This window comes from Giraffa tippelskirchi, chromosome 6 (assembly GCF_054371585.1).
Source record: "Giraffa tippelskirchi isolate mGirTip1 chromosome 6, T2T-mGirTip1v1.2.pri, whole genome shotgun sequence".
NCBI lineage: Eukaryota > Metazoa > Chordata > Mammalia > Artiodactyla > Giraffidae > Giraffa > Giraffa tippelskirchi.
In genome coordinates this window covers 96,999,136-97,016,725 of record NC_137280.1, presented here as the reverse complement: position 1 = coordinate 97,016,725, position 17,590 = coordinate 96,999,136, and the positions used below count along the sequence as shown (strand labels likewise).

Genomic DNA, 17,590 nt, shown 5'->3' with positions numbered 1-17,590 from the left:
TCCGGATGAGCCCTAAATGTACACCAGGTGGCAGGATGCCCAAGTCTCTTAAGCCCGTGATGGGGGAAGGAGGTGATGTTGAGACATCCCATGGATCACACCCCTTCACTAAGTCCCAGAGTTAGGGTCCTTACAGGATAAAATATGAATTGGGATGAACTGACACTCTCAGATTGGCTTCCCTGGTGGCTCAGTTGTAAAGAACCTGCCTGCCCATGCAGGAGACGCTGGTTTGATCACTGGGTGAGGAAGATCCCCTGAAGGAAGAAATGGCAACCCACTCCAGTATTCTTCCTTGGAGAATCCCATGCACAGAGGAGCCTGGTGGGCTACAGTCCATGGGGTCGAAAAGAGTTGGACACAACTGAGCAACTGAGCATGCAGGTACAAAGATAGATTTTAGTCCTAACCCGACCCCACACACACATAGCTGGGAATGGGACTGTGTTTGGAAATAGCATCTTAGCAGATGTAGTTAGTTAAGATGAGGTCCTCCTAGAGGGGGCCCCTAAATCCAGTGACTGGTGTCCTTATAAGAAGAGGGAAACTGGGGGCTTCCATGGTGGTCCAGTGGCTAAGACTCCACGTTCCCAGTGCAGGGGGCCCAGGTTCTATCCCTGGTCAGGGAACTAGATCCCACATGCTACAATTAAGATTGAAGATCCTATGTGATGCAACTAAGACCTGATGCAGTGAAATAAATAAATACTTAAAAAGAAGAAGAGTGAAATTTGCACGCAGATGCTCTGTGAGGACAGAGGCAGAGCTCTAGGGGTGATGCTTCTACAAACCAAGGACACTGAAGAGGCCGGTAAAGCCAGAGGCTGGAGGAGGCAGGAAGGACCCTCCCCTGCAGCCTGCAGAAGGAGCAGGGCCCCAGGCAGCCAAAGCCTTGATTTTGGACTTCCGGCCTCCAGAATGCAAGAGAATACATTTCCGTTGGTTTAAGCCACCTGGTTTGTGGTTATTGGTGACAGCAGCACCAGGAAACAAACTTCCTTGGCACAAAGCAAACCTCAGTCAATTCTTAGTAACTTGATCAATTCACTTTTCCCGGGACCAGGCTAAGTTTAAGGGGATTCTTGTGGCGGCTGAGAGTGGGGCCAGCGGGGCACACGGGGCTGTGGGCAGATCCTAGCCCAGCCAGTGACTTGGGATGGTCCCTGTTCTGCTGCTTCTTGGTCCTTCGTCTGTTGCCTGGACGCGAAGGACCTTCTACCTGCTCCGATCACTTGGCCATTGTCTCTGGCCCACATGGCCCTTTGGGAGGTTCTGGGGATAGTAGAGAAAACATGGGGGGAGAGGTGGTTGAAACCTGTCACCACCTCCCTCTGGTCACTCCACTCTGACCTCTCTCTAGAGTCTTCTTTTGGGTCCGCACCCAACCCAGGTGACCCTGGGGCCTCTGGGCAGCCAGGTTGGAGATCTCCCAGGCCCAGGGAATTCCAAAGCTTTAGAAATGCAAACCTACTTTCTCTCAAATGTTCATCAGACCTTGGTTTTCCAAAGTAAATCACAGCAACTCTGAGAGCCAAGAAGGAGATCTTTGCTTCCTTCCCTCCTCACTACTGTGTCATCTGTCCCTTTCCTGAGGGATCAAGGAGGTTGCATGCCTGTCAGACAGGCTGGAGCAAGTGGGAACAGTAAAAGGAAGATGCAGGGGTGAGCCCACACCAGCCAAAGGGCCCACCATGTCCCCAGTCACAGGTGCAGGGGGCTTTCCATGGGTGAGAACAGAAGTGCTGCTACGAAATGCCTCCCATTTCTACATGGACCTAGGAACTTCTCTCTCTCTCTTTTAAAAAAATATTTCTTGGGCTGCACTGGGTCTTAGTTGTGGCACTTGGGATATTTTTAGTTGTGGCATGCAATCTCTTAGTTGCAGCATATGGGATCTAGTTCCCTGACCAGGGATCAGAGCTGGGCCCTCTACATTGGGAGTGTGGAGTCTTAACCAATGGACCACCAGAGAAGTCCCAGGAATTTCTTTTTTCTTTTTTTAAGAACTTCAGATCTATGAAACACAACAGTTAGTAAATTAAATGTTTAGTAAGGAACTAAAGAGCCTCTTGATGAAAGTGAAAGAGGAGAGTGAAAAAGCTGGCTTAAAACTCAACATTCAGAAAACTAAGATCATGGTATCCGGTCCCATCACTTCATGGCAAATAGATGGGGAAACAATGGAAACAGTGACAGACTTTATTTTCTTGGGCTCCAAAATCACTGCAGATGGTAACTGCAGCCATGAAATTAAAAGACACTTGCTCCTTGGAAGAAAAACTTTGGCCAACCTAGACAGCATATTAAAAAACAGAGACATTACTTTGCCGACAAAGGTCCATCTAGTCAAAGCTATGGTTTTCCCAGTAGTCATGCACTGGATGTGAGAGTTGTACCATGAAGAAAGCTGAGCGCTGAAGAATTGATGCTTTTGAACTGTGGTGTTGGAGAAGACTCTTGAGAGTCCCCTGGACCTCAAGGAGATCAAACCAGTCAATCCTAAAGGAAATCAATCCTGACTATTCATTGGAAGGATTGATGCTGAAGCTGAAGCTCTAATACTTTGGCCATCTGATGGGAAGAACTGACTCATTGGAAAAGACCTTGATGCTTGGAAAAATTGAAGACAGGAGGAGAAGAGGACAACAGAGGATGAGATGGTTGGATGACATCACCATCTCAATGGACATGAGTTTGAGTAAGCTCTGGGAGTTGGTGATGGACAGGGAAGCCTGGCGTGCTGCAGTCCATGGGGTCACAAAGAGTCAGACACAACTGAGCGACTGAACTGAACACGACATTGTTAATCAATTATGTGCCTAGTCACTTAGTCACGTCCAACTCTTTGCAACCCCGTGGACTGTAGCCCACAAGGCTCCTCTGTCTGTGGGATTTGCCAAGTAAGAATACTGGAGTGCATTGCCATTTCCTTCTCCAGAGGATCTTCCCCACCCAGGGATTGAACTCATGTCTTCTGAATTGGCAGCCAGGTTCTTAAGCACTAGCGCCACCTGGCAAGCCCCAATACTGGAGATTTTCTATACTCCAATAGAAAATAAAAATTAAAGAGACTCTCAGACCTGCACTAACCAGCGGAATTTTCTAAGACGATGGGAATGTTATAGATCTGCGGAGCGGCCAGTCGTCCCCAGCCAGGTGCGGCTACTGAGCAGTTGACATTGATTCAGCCCGTGGCCCCAGAGGAACCGAGTTTGAGATTTTACTTCGTTTTAATTCATTTTCATTTAAATAACCGCAGGTAACCAGTGGATATCGTGGGAGACAAGACAGCCCCGCATAATAAACTGGTGTGTCCGGCTGACCCTCTGCAACCACAGAGAGGAGTGGAGCATGCAGAGGGAGGCAATTAGCAGGTTGGACCATAAATAAAATACACTTCAATTATGGGCCAGTGGAGGGATGGTGGGCAAATACCTGCATTTGAGGCTTATATATGGCAGCTCTCACTTTGTCCTCCACAAACAAGCCACAGAACCCAATTTGTGTGTTTACATCATAACCTCTGGGGGCTACGCATCCTAGGATCTGAACCCTCAGTCACCCGTTTCCCTTCCATGTCCACCCCCTCTCCACGACAAAGCTCGGACTTTGGTGGGGAAGGAGATTTCTCTGGTTTGTGTGAATCCCAAGCCTGCCTGACCCCTCCCCCCTTCACCACCACTCCCCCAGGCCCCCCTCCCCCACCCCAGTGCCTGTGGCCAGGTGCAAACAGGTAGCAGAATCAGCATTGTGTGAGTTTTCAACACAGCAGGGTTTAGGGCTACGGAGATTACAAGATTAGCTTCAATATAAACCAGATTTGGAGAAAAATAAGAACTGTGTCCGGGAGATGGATGCCTTCCTGAACTGGTGACCTCTGAGCTAGAGTTGAAGGTGAAGTATCCAGCCGGGGGAACAGCCCAGGAGGGAACAGCCAGGGTGAAGGTTCTGGGGTGGGTACACACTTGACCTCTCACTCCCACACTCTGCACTGGCCACTTCCCATCTTAAGCAGGCCATTGCACACCAAAAACAGGACTCCTGAACCTCTCCACACACACCTCACCCTTATTTCTGAGGTCACCCCAAGCCTAGAGTAGAACTAGGCTTCCCCCCTTGGCCTTGAACCTGGAAAAGTGTACTAGTTCCAAGGCCTTCGCAGTTCCTGCCTTTGGTTCTCAGATTTCTCAGAGCCTCAATCCCCAGGCTTGGAGGGCTGCTGGGAAAATTCGCTGATAAAATGCACAGCCCCAGGCTTGCCTCCTAGGAGGCTGGATAAAAGGGAGCCTTTGAGTTTTCCCCAAGAAAAGGGACTGAAGCTTCGTTTGCATTGCACGTTATTTAATCCTGAGGAGAAGGTGCTTGGTCCATATCTAAGGATCGGAGTGAGAGTGCTTCCATTCCCCGCCCCACCCTCAGCCAGGAGAAGCTCCAGGGCAGGACGAAAAATTGACAAGGCATCTCACGAAACAAGGAGAATACACACCTCCCAGTCTCTCCTAAAGCTGCACCTTGTGACCCCAAGCCCCTTGCCTTAACTAAATATCGTCATCCCTGCCGGAACCCCAAATTGCTTACAACTCGGCACGCTGCCCTTTCCCGCCTCGGGACCGCAAGGGTTAAGCGCAGGCGCCGGGCGCGCTGATTGACAGCCCGTCCGGCGGCTGGGGAGAGCCGACCAATCAGAGATGGGAGTCGCGGCCCACGTGGGTAAACGCCCTTACGATTGGTCAATGCCGCCGGCGGCCGCCTGCGGAGCCCGATCCCACGTGCAGCTGCTGCTAGTTCATTGACAGGCTTCGTGGTGCAGGTGGCGGCGGGGCGGGGACAGGGCGGGCCGGGGCGGGGGCGGGGCGGGGCGGGGCGGGGCGGGGCCCGATGGGTCAATTGGCCTCCAGGGAGTGGGGGGGTGCTTCCTGTCCGCCTGAACTTGGCTGACCCTGGCGGCTTCCTTCTGGGCCACCATCCTAAAAGTGGTGGGTAGGCCTTTGGATCTCCTGGCAGACTCCAGGGTCCCTGGGCTGGGGAGGAGGCTGGAAGGGTGCTGAGGGGCAGAAGTAAAGAAGGAGTTTAGTGCCACAGGACTGATTAGGTCTCTTTCTTCCTGAGAAATTTCTAATTCACCTGGCCAACTCTTATTCATCCTTCAAAACCCCTTTCCAAATGATATTCTCCGGTGCTTTAGGAAATTGTCTCAAAACTAAGTTTGAGCTTTGATATCTTTCTCTGGGGTTCCTCCAGCCCTGACTGCTCCTAGAAGGAAGTGTATATGTTTGGCACCATACCCTGCTCCCCACCTCATAGGGTGAAGTCCCAGGGGGCTCCCCACCAGGAATCAGCACAGCTGGAAGCACCAGAGAGAGGTGAATGAATGAACATCGGATGTAGAGAATGCAGTGGGGTGCTGGCAGTCAGGGAGAGGATTGGAGGCCCAGGACTCAGTCCTAGAGGGAAGATCAAGGTGGGCCAAGGGTGGGGTGCGGCTGGTTGTGTCTCTGTTCCTGATCAGCCTTCTGCGCTCAGGATCTGTCATTTCCTTGTTAATTTTAGTCCCTGGCTAAAGTCCTTGTTACTGCAGCCTGAAGTGTGACCTCTTGGGGTCATCTCAGCCCCCACGGGCACCCTCAAAACATGGTAAGGCATTACCCCTGAGGGGAGGTGCGAGGAGGCAGCAGCTGGGCTCAAATCTCTCTCCCCTGCTCCTAAGGGAGGGACATGGGTTGGCTGGCCAGGCTTTTAAGCTGGGGATACTAAGCCATCATACTTTAAGGCACTTTTGTTTTAAAATTAAACGTTTTATCACCTAGGTGATAAACACCTGGCTACATCATCTATTCAGTTAATATTTTACAAGCAAAAGTCCCTTCCCCTTTCCTGCCCCCGACCCCATTACTTCCCAGAGAAAACCACTTCTAACAGTTTAGGCCAGGGGCTGGCAAGCTTCCCTAACAGGCCAGAAAGTAAATATTTTCAACTTTAGGCCAAAAATCAAGATGGAAGATACCGTGTGGGTACTTAAGTAATAACAGAGAGAGAGCAAATGACCTTCAGGTCTCAGGAGGTCCCACCCCGCCCTCTCTGGGGCTGATGACCTGACAGCAAGTATGCTGGTGGTCTGTGGGTTTTGTTCATCCCCCACTTTGACTTCTCCAGGCGCATCCTGAGGCCATCCTTCCAGCCCGAAACTATCAGGACGCCCTGGATCAACTCAAGCAGCACTTCCCCAGGTGAGGACAATCTCCAGGGGCTGGAGGCACCGCTGTGGCCGGAAGTCCCATAGAGGGAAAGGACCCCAACTTTGTCTCCATAGCCCAAAATGCAGGACCAGTGTGGGCGGCGACCATGTTGGAGGGTGAAGCAGAAGGAAAGGAAAACCAGTAATACCTATCCTAGCTTTCATTTCAATTTTTGACTGTGTGCTTCAGTGTGAATTTGCTCACATTCAATTATATTTTGTAAAATACTGCATTAAAGTCATGTTCGTCTTGATGCTGCCTTCAGTGTGGCACGTGGAAGGGACTAGCTCCTTTAATGGAACTGCCCTGCTGGGGGACTGAGGGCAGGGCACATTCTGGGGAAGGGTCTTGAGGCCTCCACTTCCAGCGGGTCTGTCTTTTCCGGCAGGTTCCCCACTCACTTGACGACGCAGGTGGACCTCGCTTACGGCTTGGTGAGCCCCACCCCCACCTGTCAGCCCATCTGGAGCCACCTGGAAAGGCTGTTGTTTAGTCTCATAATCTGGGTTAGGGGACACCTCCTCTACTTTGCTTGCTTTAGGCAATGCAAAGAACCCACTGAGCCCCAGCTTCGTATGTTTTTCTTCTTTTAAATGGAATTCAGTCATAGACACTTTTTTTTTTAATTTTTTATTGTTTTTTTGGCTATGCTGGGTCTTTGTTGCTGCTCTCAGGCTTTCTCTAGTTGTGGCGAGTGGGGCTACTCTCTAGTTGGGGTCGAAGGCTTCTCATTGCAGAGCACGGGACTCAGTAGTTGTGGCTTCTAGGCTGTAGAACACAGGCTCAGAGCTGTGGCACCTGGGCTCAGATGCTCTGAGGCATGTGGGATCTTCCCTGGCTAGGAACTGAACCCATGTCTCCTGCACTGGCAGGTGGATTCTTTACCACTGAACCACCAGGGAAGCCCACGTGAGTTTTTCTTAATTAATAAAAACCTTGCTATGAAAACAAGCAATTCCATATTTAAATTAAGATGTTTCTTCAGGCCACAGTTGGTCAGTTAGGAGTATACAGCATATGACTAGAGTCCCTGCCCTTCAGCAGTTTATGTTCCAGTGTGTGCTGTCTTCTGGAACTTTCTGCAATGTTAGGAATGTTCTCTATCAACAGGGTCCAGTATGGCACCCACCAGCCCCACGTGGCTACTGTGCTCCTGTAAGGAGCTGAATTTTCATTGATTTAAAGTTAAAGAGCCTTATTTGACTGGTGGCACCCTCATTGGACCAAGTAGCTCTAGGGGGAGGAGGGAGACAAATATGTAACTAGAGAAGCAAGATTTCACAAAAATGTAAGTGCTTAAAAGAAATTAGAAGATGAAGGGGTGAAAATGAGTCAGGGTTTGAGCTCAGGTAGTCAGGAAGGTCTTCTTGGAGGAAGTGACGTGCTCAGCAAGACATTGAAGATAAGGAGTTTCTGTCACCCTAGAGAGAACAGGGAAGGTTGTTTCAGGCAGCAGGCATAGCATGTGCAGAGGCCCTGGGGAAGGACTGTGCCTGGTGTTAGAGGAACAGTAAGGAGGCCCGTGTAGCTGGAGCAGTGAGTGAGGGGGAAAAAGGGAGGCGGAGAGGGCAGGGAGGGGACAGGGCAGGTCACAGCCCCCTTTGACCTTCTCTTCATATCTAGAATGACAGTCAGTTGTTGTTCAGTCGCTCAGTCGTGTCCGACTCTTTGCGACACCATGGACTGCAACATGCCAGGCTTCCCTGTCCTCCACTATCTCTGGAGCTTGCTCAAACTCATGTCCACTAAGTGGTGATGCCATCCAACCAACTCATCCTCTGTTGCCCACTTCTCCTCCTGCCCCCAATCTTTCCTTGTATCAGAGTCTTTTCCAATGAGTTGGCTCTTCTCATCAGGTGGCCAAAGTATTGTAGCTTCAGTTTCAGCATCAGTCCTTCCAGTGAATATTCAGGGTTGATTTCCTTTGGTATTGACTGGTTTGATCTCCTTGCAGTCCAAGGGACTCTCAAGAGTCTTCTCCAGCATCACAGTTTGAAAGCATGACAGCCAGGGGTCTCCCTAATTACCTCCCACTCTGAGTATGGTTGGCCATATCCCATTTGATGAGAGCAGAGACCAGAGAGGTATCACAACTTGTCCAGGGTCACACAGCTGGGGAGAGGGCCGCACAGCATTAAGTCTTGCAGTCTTGTTCACGTCCATCGACCGCCTTCTCATGTGATTGCTGGTGTTCTTTGCAGGTCCTGAAAATCCAGCAGGGGATCCAGGAGCATCTCAAGCAGGTGAATGAGTGACAGGAGCTTGGGTGGCGAGGCAGGGCTGCCCTCCTTGCACGGCAGGAGAAAGGGGGAGAGAGGGAAGAGGGGAGGGCAGGGAGGGACAGGGCAGGTGGTGCAGGCCCTAGCAGGCTGCAGGGGAAGACTTGGGCTTCCCCTTGCCCCCTGGGAGGTGGGAGGGGTGCAGATAAGAAGGGGTGGGGCCGGAAGTGGAACCCCAGGATATGAGGTAGCCCCACGTCTCAGGAGTGCATCTCTGATCCTGTGACTTTTCCTTCTGGGCCTGCTCCCAATCCCCTTGGGGCTGGAGAAGGCCAGGGGCCTGTCAGCACTTCACAGGTCAGTTACTTCTGCTAGGAAGGGGCCGTTATGTGCCAGGCACAGCCGAATGTGGTCTCCATGTATCTGAGGTTCTCAACCGCCTGGTTCACATTGGCAGGGGAGAGCAGGCCTGCACCAGGCCTCCCCTCCTCCCACATGGGGCGCCTTGCCCAAGCTGAAGCACAGCTTCCACCCCGCCTGTCCTCCCGCCACCTGGCTCCTTTCTCCTGGGCACTGGCAGGACTTTTCCGCCTGTGCCACATGTGACTGGCGGAGGGCCAGGGCCATGTCTGCGACTTAGCAGAGCCTGGGGTGAGAAGCTCAGGGAACAGGGAAAGACAGATCCAGAGTGGGACGGAGTGGAGGAGGAGGGGCCAGGAAGCAAGCAGAACACGGTTATTCATTCAACATATATTTATCCATCACCTCCTTGCCAAGTACGGTTGTAGGCGCCAGGGAAATAGCAAAAGAGAACACAGACAAACCGCTGCCCTTGGGGTGAGAGGAGCTTGGTAAACAGACGTGTCAGATGGTGAGGACTGGGCATGGTGGGAGGTGGAATTGAGAAAACCCAAGGGGATGTGGAGGGAGGGGGGGTACCAAGGTGGGTTACAATTCAGGGTGGTCAGGGAAGACTCTGTGACATTTGAGCAAACTCTTGAAGGAGATCAGAGGAGGAGGGAGGATAGGTGTCTGGAATGAGGAGTAGACCTGGCAGAGGGCACAGCCTGTGCAAAGGCCCTGAGGCAGGACTGTGCCTGGCCCTGGCATGTTGGAGGAACAACCAGGAGGGCCCTGTGGCTGGAGCAGAGTGAGCCAGCGGGAAAGGGGAAGGAGAAGAGAGAGAGGAGGGAGGGAGGTGAGGGGGCAGGTCGTGCAGGGCCTTGTGGCCTTGTGGGCTGCAGGAGGACTTGGGTTTTTGCTCTCCAGAAGGTGGGAGCCCTGGAGGGCTGTGGGCAGAGGAGTGGGTGGGGGTGGCTGACTCAGATGCTCACCAGCACCCTCTGGTGCCTGCTGTGGAGAGGAGGGACAGGAATTGTTGTCCAGTTAGGACTATCCAGGTGTGGGAGGCTGGTCACTGGGAAGGTTTGGTGGTGTGAAACAGGCAGAGTGGGGATGTGTTTGGAGGAGGAAATTAATTCAGAGCAGGTGCTCAGCATCGAAGGGTCAGGAGGATCCCAGAGGTTCTCCACCAAGCACCCCTCCCCCCACAGAAAGCCCCAGGTAATGCTGACTCGTGGTTCTGCACAGACCACCGCCCCCTTCCCTGTTTTCAGTCCCTCCTCTACCAGCTTCCCGATAGGCATTTAAAATCCCGAGCAGCAGCAGCAGGGCCCTGTGCTCCCCAGCCTGCCTGCACACTGCTCTCCCCAGGGAGAGCCAGCTCGCAGGCAGGAGGGAGCAGCACTTTTCATGCTGAGTGCATTAAAGTGCCAGTAAATTGCGCATTAACGAGCCAGGGCGAATTGGGGAAGGCTCCCCTGGGCCTTGTGCTGCTGGGAGGCCCAGCTGGGGAATCCATCTCTGGCTGCCCTAGGAAGCAGCCGCCTGGAGCTACGAGGGCTCAGGGAGGGGGTCCTCACCCCAGCCTCTCTCTCCCCCATCCTGTCCACCCCAGTGACAGGCAGGAGATGGGACTAGGCTGTGAGTGGGGACAGGTAAACACAGCCCGGCCCCCACATATCCTGACTTTGGGAAATTGACTTTAGGGCTCTGAGCCTCGTTTTCTCATCTGCAGGATGGGAACCTCAGTGGTACCCGTTCAACAAAACTGAGAGCCATGGTCAGCACTCACCCCACATTCCTTAGCAATTATTTCTTTCTGTGAATCAGAACATTTCCCCAGGATTTCGGAATTCACCCTGGGCCAGACAGCATCTTGGTATCCACCACGGAGAAGAGGCATGTGCATTGGTAAGGCCCATGGGCACTGCCTCCAAAGCCACAGGCCAAAGACTGAACCCGTGTCCTCCTCTGCAGTAGACATGGGACACGTGTGGCTATTTACATTTTAGTGGGCAATCAAGTGGCACTGTCCACATGTCAAGGACTCGACCTTAGCAGGCAGGTCTAGAACATTCTTAATATCATTATATTTAGTCTTCCTGGACTAAATATAGCTGCGCATACGCACATTCTCACAAAACCTCTTATCAGCCCGAGAAGGTGGGTCTCCACAGCGAATTCCTGGCAGTACTGTAGGGGGGCTTCCTGTCTTGCATGGTTTGTGTCCTTGGCTGGAGGCCAGGAACATTGTAGGAGCTGCTGCCCTTGGTTCTTTTTATTTATTTGACTGTACCCGGTCTTAGTTGAGGCATGTGGGATCTAGTTCCCTGACCAGGGATCAAACCCAGACCCCCTGCATTGAGAACTTGGAGTCTTAGCCACTGGTCCACCAGGAAAGTCCCTGTCCTTGGTTCTTGAGCCCTTGGATATGGTCGGTGGGCCTCAGGGTTGCATTTTTTTTTTTCCTGACCACATCCTGCTGCATGTACGATCTTAGTTCCCTGACTAGGGATAGAACCTGTAATCGCTGGACCACCAGGGAAGTGCCCACATTTTTAATTATACTTTATATTTAAATAGCTGGTAGCCCCTGTGCAGGGCAGCACAGTCTCCAGGAAGGAGAGGTTAAAATCGACTGTAGTACTTGGGCCAGAAAAGCTTGTGGAGAAAAGCAGTAGGACGTGCCATAGGAGGGAGCCTGTCCTAAAGGAACAGATGGACAACCTGCTTGGAGGGAGAAATAAAATTTAGGGAGCCTTCCGTGACCACAGAAACTGTTGACTTAAACCTGGAATCAGTAGCAGTCACATTGCTTGACTTTTATTTTTTTAAAATATTTATTTGGCTGCACTGGGGTCTTACTTGTGGCATATGGGATCTAGTTCCCTGACCAGGGATTGAACCCAGGCCCACTGCATTGGGAGCACAGAGTCTTAGCCACTAGACCATCAGAGAAGCCTTGGCTCCACTTTAAATGTAAAATAAGTGACCTTCCCACTAGGTTCCCTGGCTGCCCTGTCACCAGCCCTGCTCCTGAAGAGAAACCATCAATTTCTTAGGATCTTTGCAACATTTCAGCAAATTTGAATGTCATCCCCACATGGGGGGACCTGGGTAACAGGGCTTTGCTTCTTGTAGCCATTTTAAGTGGGAGTGGCATTCGGGCCCAAGAAAATGTGAGTTTGATGACTTGACCATCTTAGAGTGGTGACTGGTTGTTAGGGCTGTTTTTGTCGCCTGCGGCCATGGTTGCCTTCTAGGTACCAAGAGCTTGCTTTTTGCTGGGTGACCACAAATCCACCCAAAAATGTTCAAGGGATGTGGTGTACCCCATATTTCCCACGAGGAAACTGGCTTGTTGGAACGGGTTTGTCCTCAAGGTTTTTTGTGTGCAACAGCCCGTTGCAACTGGCAGTAGTGGGCTTTGTCCTGACTGGGCTCCCTGGTAGGGACCTCTGGGTGCCTGTGGGATTGGCCTGCCCCCTCCTCCACCTCGCTTTCCCCTTGGAGACCCTCAGAGAATACCTGCAGCTCAGCCTCAGTGGAAGGATGGGGCTTCTGGCAACTGGAGCATCTTGTCCACACTGCCTGGGCCCTCCCACCATGTTCCGCTTCTCAGACCAACCCTGGCACATCCTTTGGTCTGAACTGATTTCCCCAATTCCCATGGGCAGGAGAGCCAGGAGCCAGGACCACGATACTTGGGAGTGAAAATGCTTCCTAAGGACACACTGGGTAATCCGGGGGAGAAGGGCAGTATGCCCTGGGGGGGAAGGGGCACGCCTGCCACTGATTCACTCTTGTCTCTGCCCAGTTTTCCTCCCACCCACGCCCTGTGTGCAACACAGGATTTTCAATCTTGGTTGCAGCATTTGTTATCGGTGTTCAGTTGCTCAGTCATGTCTGACTCTTTGCGATCCCATGGACTGCAGCACATCAGGCTTCCCTGTCCTTCACAGTCTCCTGGAGTTTGTTCAAACTCACATCCATTGATATGGTGATGCCATCCAACCATTTCATCCTCTGTCATTCCCTTCTCCTCCTGCCTTCAATCTTTCCCAGCATCAAGGTCCTTTCCAATGAGTTGGCTCTTCACATCAGGTGGCCAGACTACTGGAGCTTCATCTTCAGCATCAGTCCTTCCAATGAAGATTCAGGTTGATTCCTTTAGGGTTGACTGGTTGCAGCATGCTGGATCTTGAGCTGCAGCATTTGAACTCTTAGTTGCAGTGTGTGGGATCTAGTTCCCTGACCAGGGATCGAACCGGGCCCCTTGCATTGGGAGCGTGGAGTCTTAGCCACTGGACCACCAGGGAGGTCCCCCAGGGCTGTCCTTTAATGAAGCTTTAATGAGATGACCTTCTCCCCTCCAGGCAGAAAACTTCCTACAGATGGTGGAGACCTGCAGCCAATCCCTAGGCTTCCAGCTGGGGGAGGTAGGTTCCTGGGTCCTCCAGTGGGGTGGGGATGGGCTCGGGGCAAAGGGTACATCCTCGTGTCCCTCACCCATGACCCTGCGCTTCCAGAACCAGGGGAGCCAGGCCTCCCTCAGTGAGCAACCCAGTCAGGACCCCCAGCACCCAGGGGCCACTCCCCCACAGACCTCCGGTCTCCAGGATCTAGACTTCAAAGACATCCTGGACATGAGGTCATCCAACTGGTTCCAGCGATCCCCCAGAGTGGACAATGACACAGTCTGCCAGCGAGACACACAGCCGTGCTGGGACTCGGAGCCCCGGTTTTCACAGGATATTCTGACAGAGCAGCTCTGGGAGATTTTTGCTGGGACCCAGGACCAGGGGGAGCGCCCAAGACACAGAAGTGAGTCTCCCTGGGGGTGAGGGGACAGGGAGGCTCAGGCCACATGGAGAGGCAGCATCCATTGAACTTGGTTGCCCTGCCTTCTCTCCCTTATCCCTTCTTGTCGTCATAGCGACAGACCAGGTGCCAGGTCATGTAAGTAACTGGAACCCTCAGTACCCAGAGTAGTGGGCTTTGTCCTGACTGGGCTCCGTGGTAGGGACCTCTGGGTGCCTGTGGGATTGGCCTGCCCCCTCCCCCGCCTCGCTTACCCCTTGGAGACCCTCAGAGAATACCTGCAGCTCGGCCTCAGCGGAAGGATGGGACTTCTGGCAGCTGGAGCATCTTGTCCACACTGCCTGGGCCCTCCCACCGTGTTCCGCTTCTCAGACCAACCCTGGCACATCCTTTGGTCTGAACTGATTTCCCCAATTCCCATGGGCAGGAGAACCAGGAACCAGGACCACGATACTTGGGAGTGAAAATGCTTCCTAAGGACACACTGGGTAATCCGGGGGAGAAGGGCAGTACGCCCTGGGGGGGAGGGGGCACGCCTGCCACTGATTCACTCTTGTCTCTGCCCAGTTTTCCTCCCACCCACGCCCTCCCCTAGCTCCTCTGAGGGCTCCCGAGAGGGAAGCCCAGGCCTGGGTGCTGTAGGACAGGGGATGTTCTCCCACATGGCCCAGGTAAGACCTTGCACTCCACACAAAAGCTGGGGGGGAGGCAGTCAAGACAGGAGGGGCATGTGGCTCAGGTGTGACCTCATCCACCCACAGGAGCTTTCCAGGAAGACCTATCAATTTCTGAAGCCCATGTAAGTATGTCTCAACCTGTGGTCTGAGGCTAGGGGAGCCCAGATGTAGGAATGAGAAGACTTCCTGGAGGAAGGGGCAAAATGCTTAGGGCTTTGAAGGATGAGTAGGAGTTTGGGATAGGACAAAGCATTCTGGGCAGAGGGGAGCAGCGTTCCATTACAGGAGACAGAGAATACTTGGAGGAATGTGTATAGGACCTTGGGGGATGTAGAGTGTGGTGGAGAAGTGAGACTTGAGAGAATCTCCAAACCTAAAAAGGAAGGAAGCCCCTTTGGGGCTTGCTAGGTGCCCTACTCCAGGCATAGAGGCTCTCAGGCAGGCTGCTGACTCTGAGGCCTTCTCTTTCAAGATGCTGGGACCCCGAGGACTTTGAAAACACATGGAATAGGCCTGATACCTTGCCCTGGCAGTCCAGGAAGCTGGCCGTTCCACACAGAGTGGAGAAGATGCGGAGGCTAGAACATGGGGAGCCCGTGCTGGCCACGGCCGTCAGCAGCTTCACCCGGCATGCCTTCACCTGTGGCAGGGGTGGCGTCAAGGTGTGGAGCCTGGTGGGCCAGGTGATGAAGGCCAGGTTTCCAGAGAGCTTCCTGAGAGTAGAGGTGAGTGCTCTGGGGCGGGGCTTGTGGGAACTGGGAGTGCCCTGCCCCCTGCAGGGGAGGAAGCTCACCTCAGACTCTGCCCACCCCAGACACCAGGGGCCTACCTGCGCACCTGCCTGCTGTTCTCAAACAGCACAACCCTGCTCACCGGCGGCCACAACCTGGCTGGTGTGAGCCTGTGGGACCTGACGGCGCCTGCCCTGCACGTGAGAGCCGAACTGCCCTGCGCGGGCCTCACCTGCCAGGCCCTGGCCGCCAGCCCTGAGGATAGCCTGGCCTTCGCCGGCTTCACCAATGGCAGCGTCAGGATCTGGGACCTGCGGGACTGGAGTGTGGTCAGGTGTGGCCCAGGGAAGAGCCCCTTCCTGTCTCGGCCCCTGAGCAGGAACTCAGCAGTTTCAAGGCCAAAGTCCCCTTCCTTTGGGAACTCTTGCATTGGAGATTTGAAGACCTGGGTTCATGTCATGGCTGGGCTGTTTGTTTGAAACCCCACTGTAGATTTCTTGTCTGCCTTGGTTTCCCCATCTGTCACCCTGATGTGATTGGGTGACATAATTCCCAGTTGGGGAGCCATGCCAGGCCCTGTGGGGTGCTGAACAGCATCCCAGCCCCCACCCACTCAATGCTAGGAGCACAGATGTCCCCAGACATGGTCCCCTGGGGCTTAGACTCATCCCTTGGGAGTGTGATTGGGTGTCCCTGGGGTTGCAGAGCTTAAAGCCTCAGCTCTGACCTCCCTCCCTATGCCTCTCCTGGGCCAGAGACCTGCCGGGACATCCGAATGGTGCCAAGACCATTGCTGTTAAAGACCAGCACGTCTGGACGGGGGGTCTGGATGCCTGCCTGCGGTGCTGGGATCTGAGGGCCACTGGGGAGCCCCAAGAATACCAGTTTGAATCTCAGGTGTGCAGCTGGGATGGGGCCTGCTTGGTCAGGTAGCAGCTGGGCCTGGGACTGAAGGAGGTTGATGCTGGGGGAAGGGTAGGGGGAGTGGTACCTCAAGTCTCCATGATGCTGTGAAGAGAGGGGTCCTTAGCTACATCCCCCTTCATTGCCCAGATAACATTGGCTGCTTTTGTAGTCTGTATCAAGGGATTATATTCTGAATCTCTGTGATAATCTGGTAAGGTAGAGAGAACCACACTCATTTTGTAGATGAGCCAACCTAGGACTTCCCTGGTGGCTCAGAGGTTAAAGCGTCTGCCTCCAATGCGGGAGACCTGGGTTCGATCCCTGGGTCAGGGAAGATCCCCTGGAGAAGGAAATGGCCAACCACTCCAGTATTCTTGCCTAGAGAATCCCATGGACGGAGGAGCCTGGTAGGCTACAGTCCACGGGGTCGCAAAGAGTCAGACACGACTGAGCGCCTTCCCTTCCCTTCCCAACCTAGGCCGGAAACGTGAAGTTGCTTGTTGGTGCCTCCCAGCCAGGAAGCAGGCAGGCGGTCAGGCCCCCAGGGTGGGTTCCTGGGCTCCTGCCACCTCTTGACCTGGCTGGGACCTGATCAATGTTTTCCTTGCTGTCTTCTCCCCAGATAATGAGCCTGTCCCCCAGCCCCCGCGAGGACTGGGTGCTGGTGGGCACGGCCAACGGCCAGCAGTGGCTGCAGCCCAGCCTCGGGGGCCAGAAGTGCATGGTGGGGTGTAAGGACGGCACTATCCTTGGACTCAAGTTCTCCCCTGTGGGTGAGTGGCCAGGAAGGGACTGGGGAGTCCCCCGTGGTTCCCAGTGATCCTCAGCCTCCCACAGGGCCCTGCCTCACTCAGACCCACTCCACCCAGCCCTTTCTTCTCTTTTTTTAATATTTATGTATTTGGCTGCACTGGGTCTTAGTTGCGGCATGAAGGATCTTCAGCTGCAGCATGTGGGATCTAGTTCCTTGACCAGGGATCGAACCTGGGGCCCCTGCATTGGAAGCATGGAGTGTTAACCCCTGGACCACCAAGTCTCCTGCTCAGCACTTTCTGACCCTTCCTGGCCAACACCCTGACCATGCCCTTCATCAGCAGGAACTCCCCTAAGAGATGCTATCTGCAAGGGCTCACTCAGGGAGGTGTGAGTGGCTACAGTTCCCAGATCCCCAGGGGTCCAGTCCTCAGCTGCCAGCTTTCTCTGTGACTGGGCCTCCCTCTGCCTCTTCCTAGGACAGTGGTGGGTGAGTGTGGGAACAGACAACCTGGTTAGCATCTTCAGCATGCCCACGGGGACCATGGCAGTCCAGGTACAAGGGTAGGGCAGGAGGGTGGCACGTGTGTGTCCCGGGTGCTCAGGGGCCAAGCCTAGGGGTCCAAATGCAGAGGCCCCCCACCAAAAGGGACCATGTTTGAATGGATGGGCAGATGTTAAGAACAAGAATGGGTGAGTCCCTCGCTCTGCCCCCCAACCCTCCCAGGTGCCTGAGAGATCCTCTATCATGTGCTGTGATGTGTCCCCCAGCAACCATCTGATCATCACAGGGTCCAAGGAACACGCCTCGGTGTACCAGCTCACATACTGAGGGCTTGCCAGGGTGGGCAGGCTTGCACGATGAGTGATCTTTGTCATGTGTAATAAAGCAATTGGAAAAAGCA

At 53.6% G+C, this 17,590-nt stretch overlaps 1 protein-coding gene and 1 non-coding gene across 6 annotated transcripts in view; both read left to right on the top strand.

Moving 5' to 3' along the window:
* Positions 1-17,590, top strand: part of TLE6 (TLE family member 6, subcortical maternal complex member) — a 24,373-nt gene extending 6,783 nt beyond the window's left edge. The window contains exons 2-19 of one of the 5 annotated variants that reach the window (XM_081499902.1): positions 3,260-3,374; positions 5,551-5,634; positions 6,154-6,227; positions 6,625-6,670; positions 8,438-8,479; positions 10,628-10,708; positions 13,174-13,236; positions 13,327-13,621; positions 13,734-13,756; positions 14,046-14,106; positions 14,186-14,289; positions 14,380-14,417; positions 14,768-15,020; positions 15,110-15,360; positions 15,782-15,923; positions 16,555-16,705; positions 17,165-17,241; positions 17,413-17,590. In XM_081499902.1, coding sequence (XP_081356028.1) covers positions 5,632-5,634; positions 6,154-6,227; positions 6,625-6,670; positions 8,438-8,479; positions 10,628-10,708; positions 13,174-13,236; positions 13,327-13,621; positions 13,734-13,756; positions 14,046-14,106; positions 14,186-14,289; positions 14,380-14,417; positions 14,768-15,020; positions 15,110-15,360; positions 15,782-15,923; positions 16,555-16,705; positions 17,165-17,241; positions 17,413-17,517 — 1,809 coding nt within the window. In that variant the 5' untranslated portion in view covers positions 3,260-3,374; positions 5,551-5,631 and the 3' untranslated portion in view covers positions 17,518-17,590. Of the gene's footprint in view, positions 1-3,259; positions 3,375-4,844; positions 4,977-5,241; positions 5,364-5,550; positions 5,635-6,153; positions 6,228-6,624; positions 6,671-8,437; positions 8,480-10,627; positions 10,709-13,173; positions 13,237-13,326; positions 13,622-13,733; positions 13,757-14,045; positions 14,107-14,185; positions 14,290-14,379; positions 14,418-14,767; positions 15,021-15,109; positions 15,361-15,781; positions 15,924-16,554; positions 16,706-17,164; positions 17,242-17,412 lie in introns of those variants that run through there. The other 4 variants (XM_081499903.1, XM_081499905.1, XM_081499904.1 and 1 more) reach the window with 4 other exon arrangements.
* On the top strand, positions 16,194-16,266 carry TRNAW-CCA (transfer RNA tryptophan (anticodon CCA)). Its single transcript has one exon. It is a non-coding gene; the product is annotated as a tRNA-Trp (tRNA).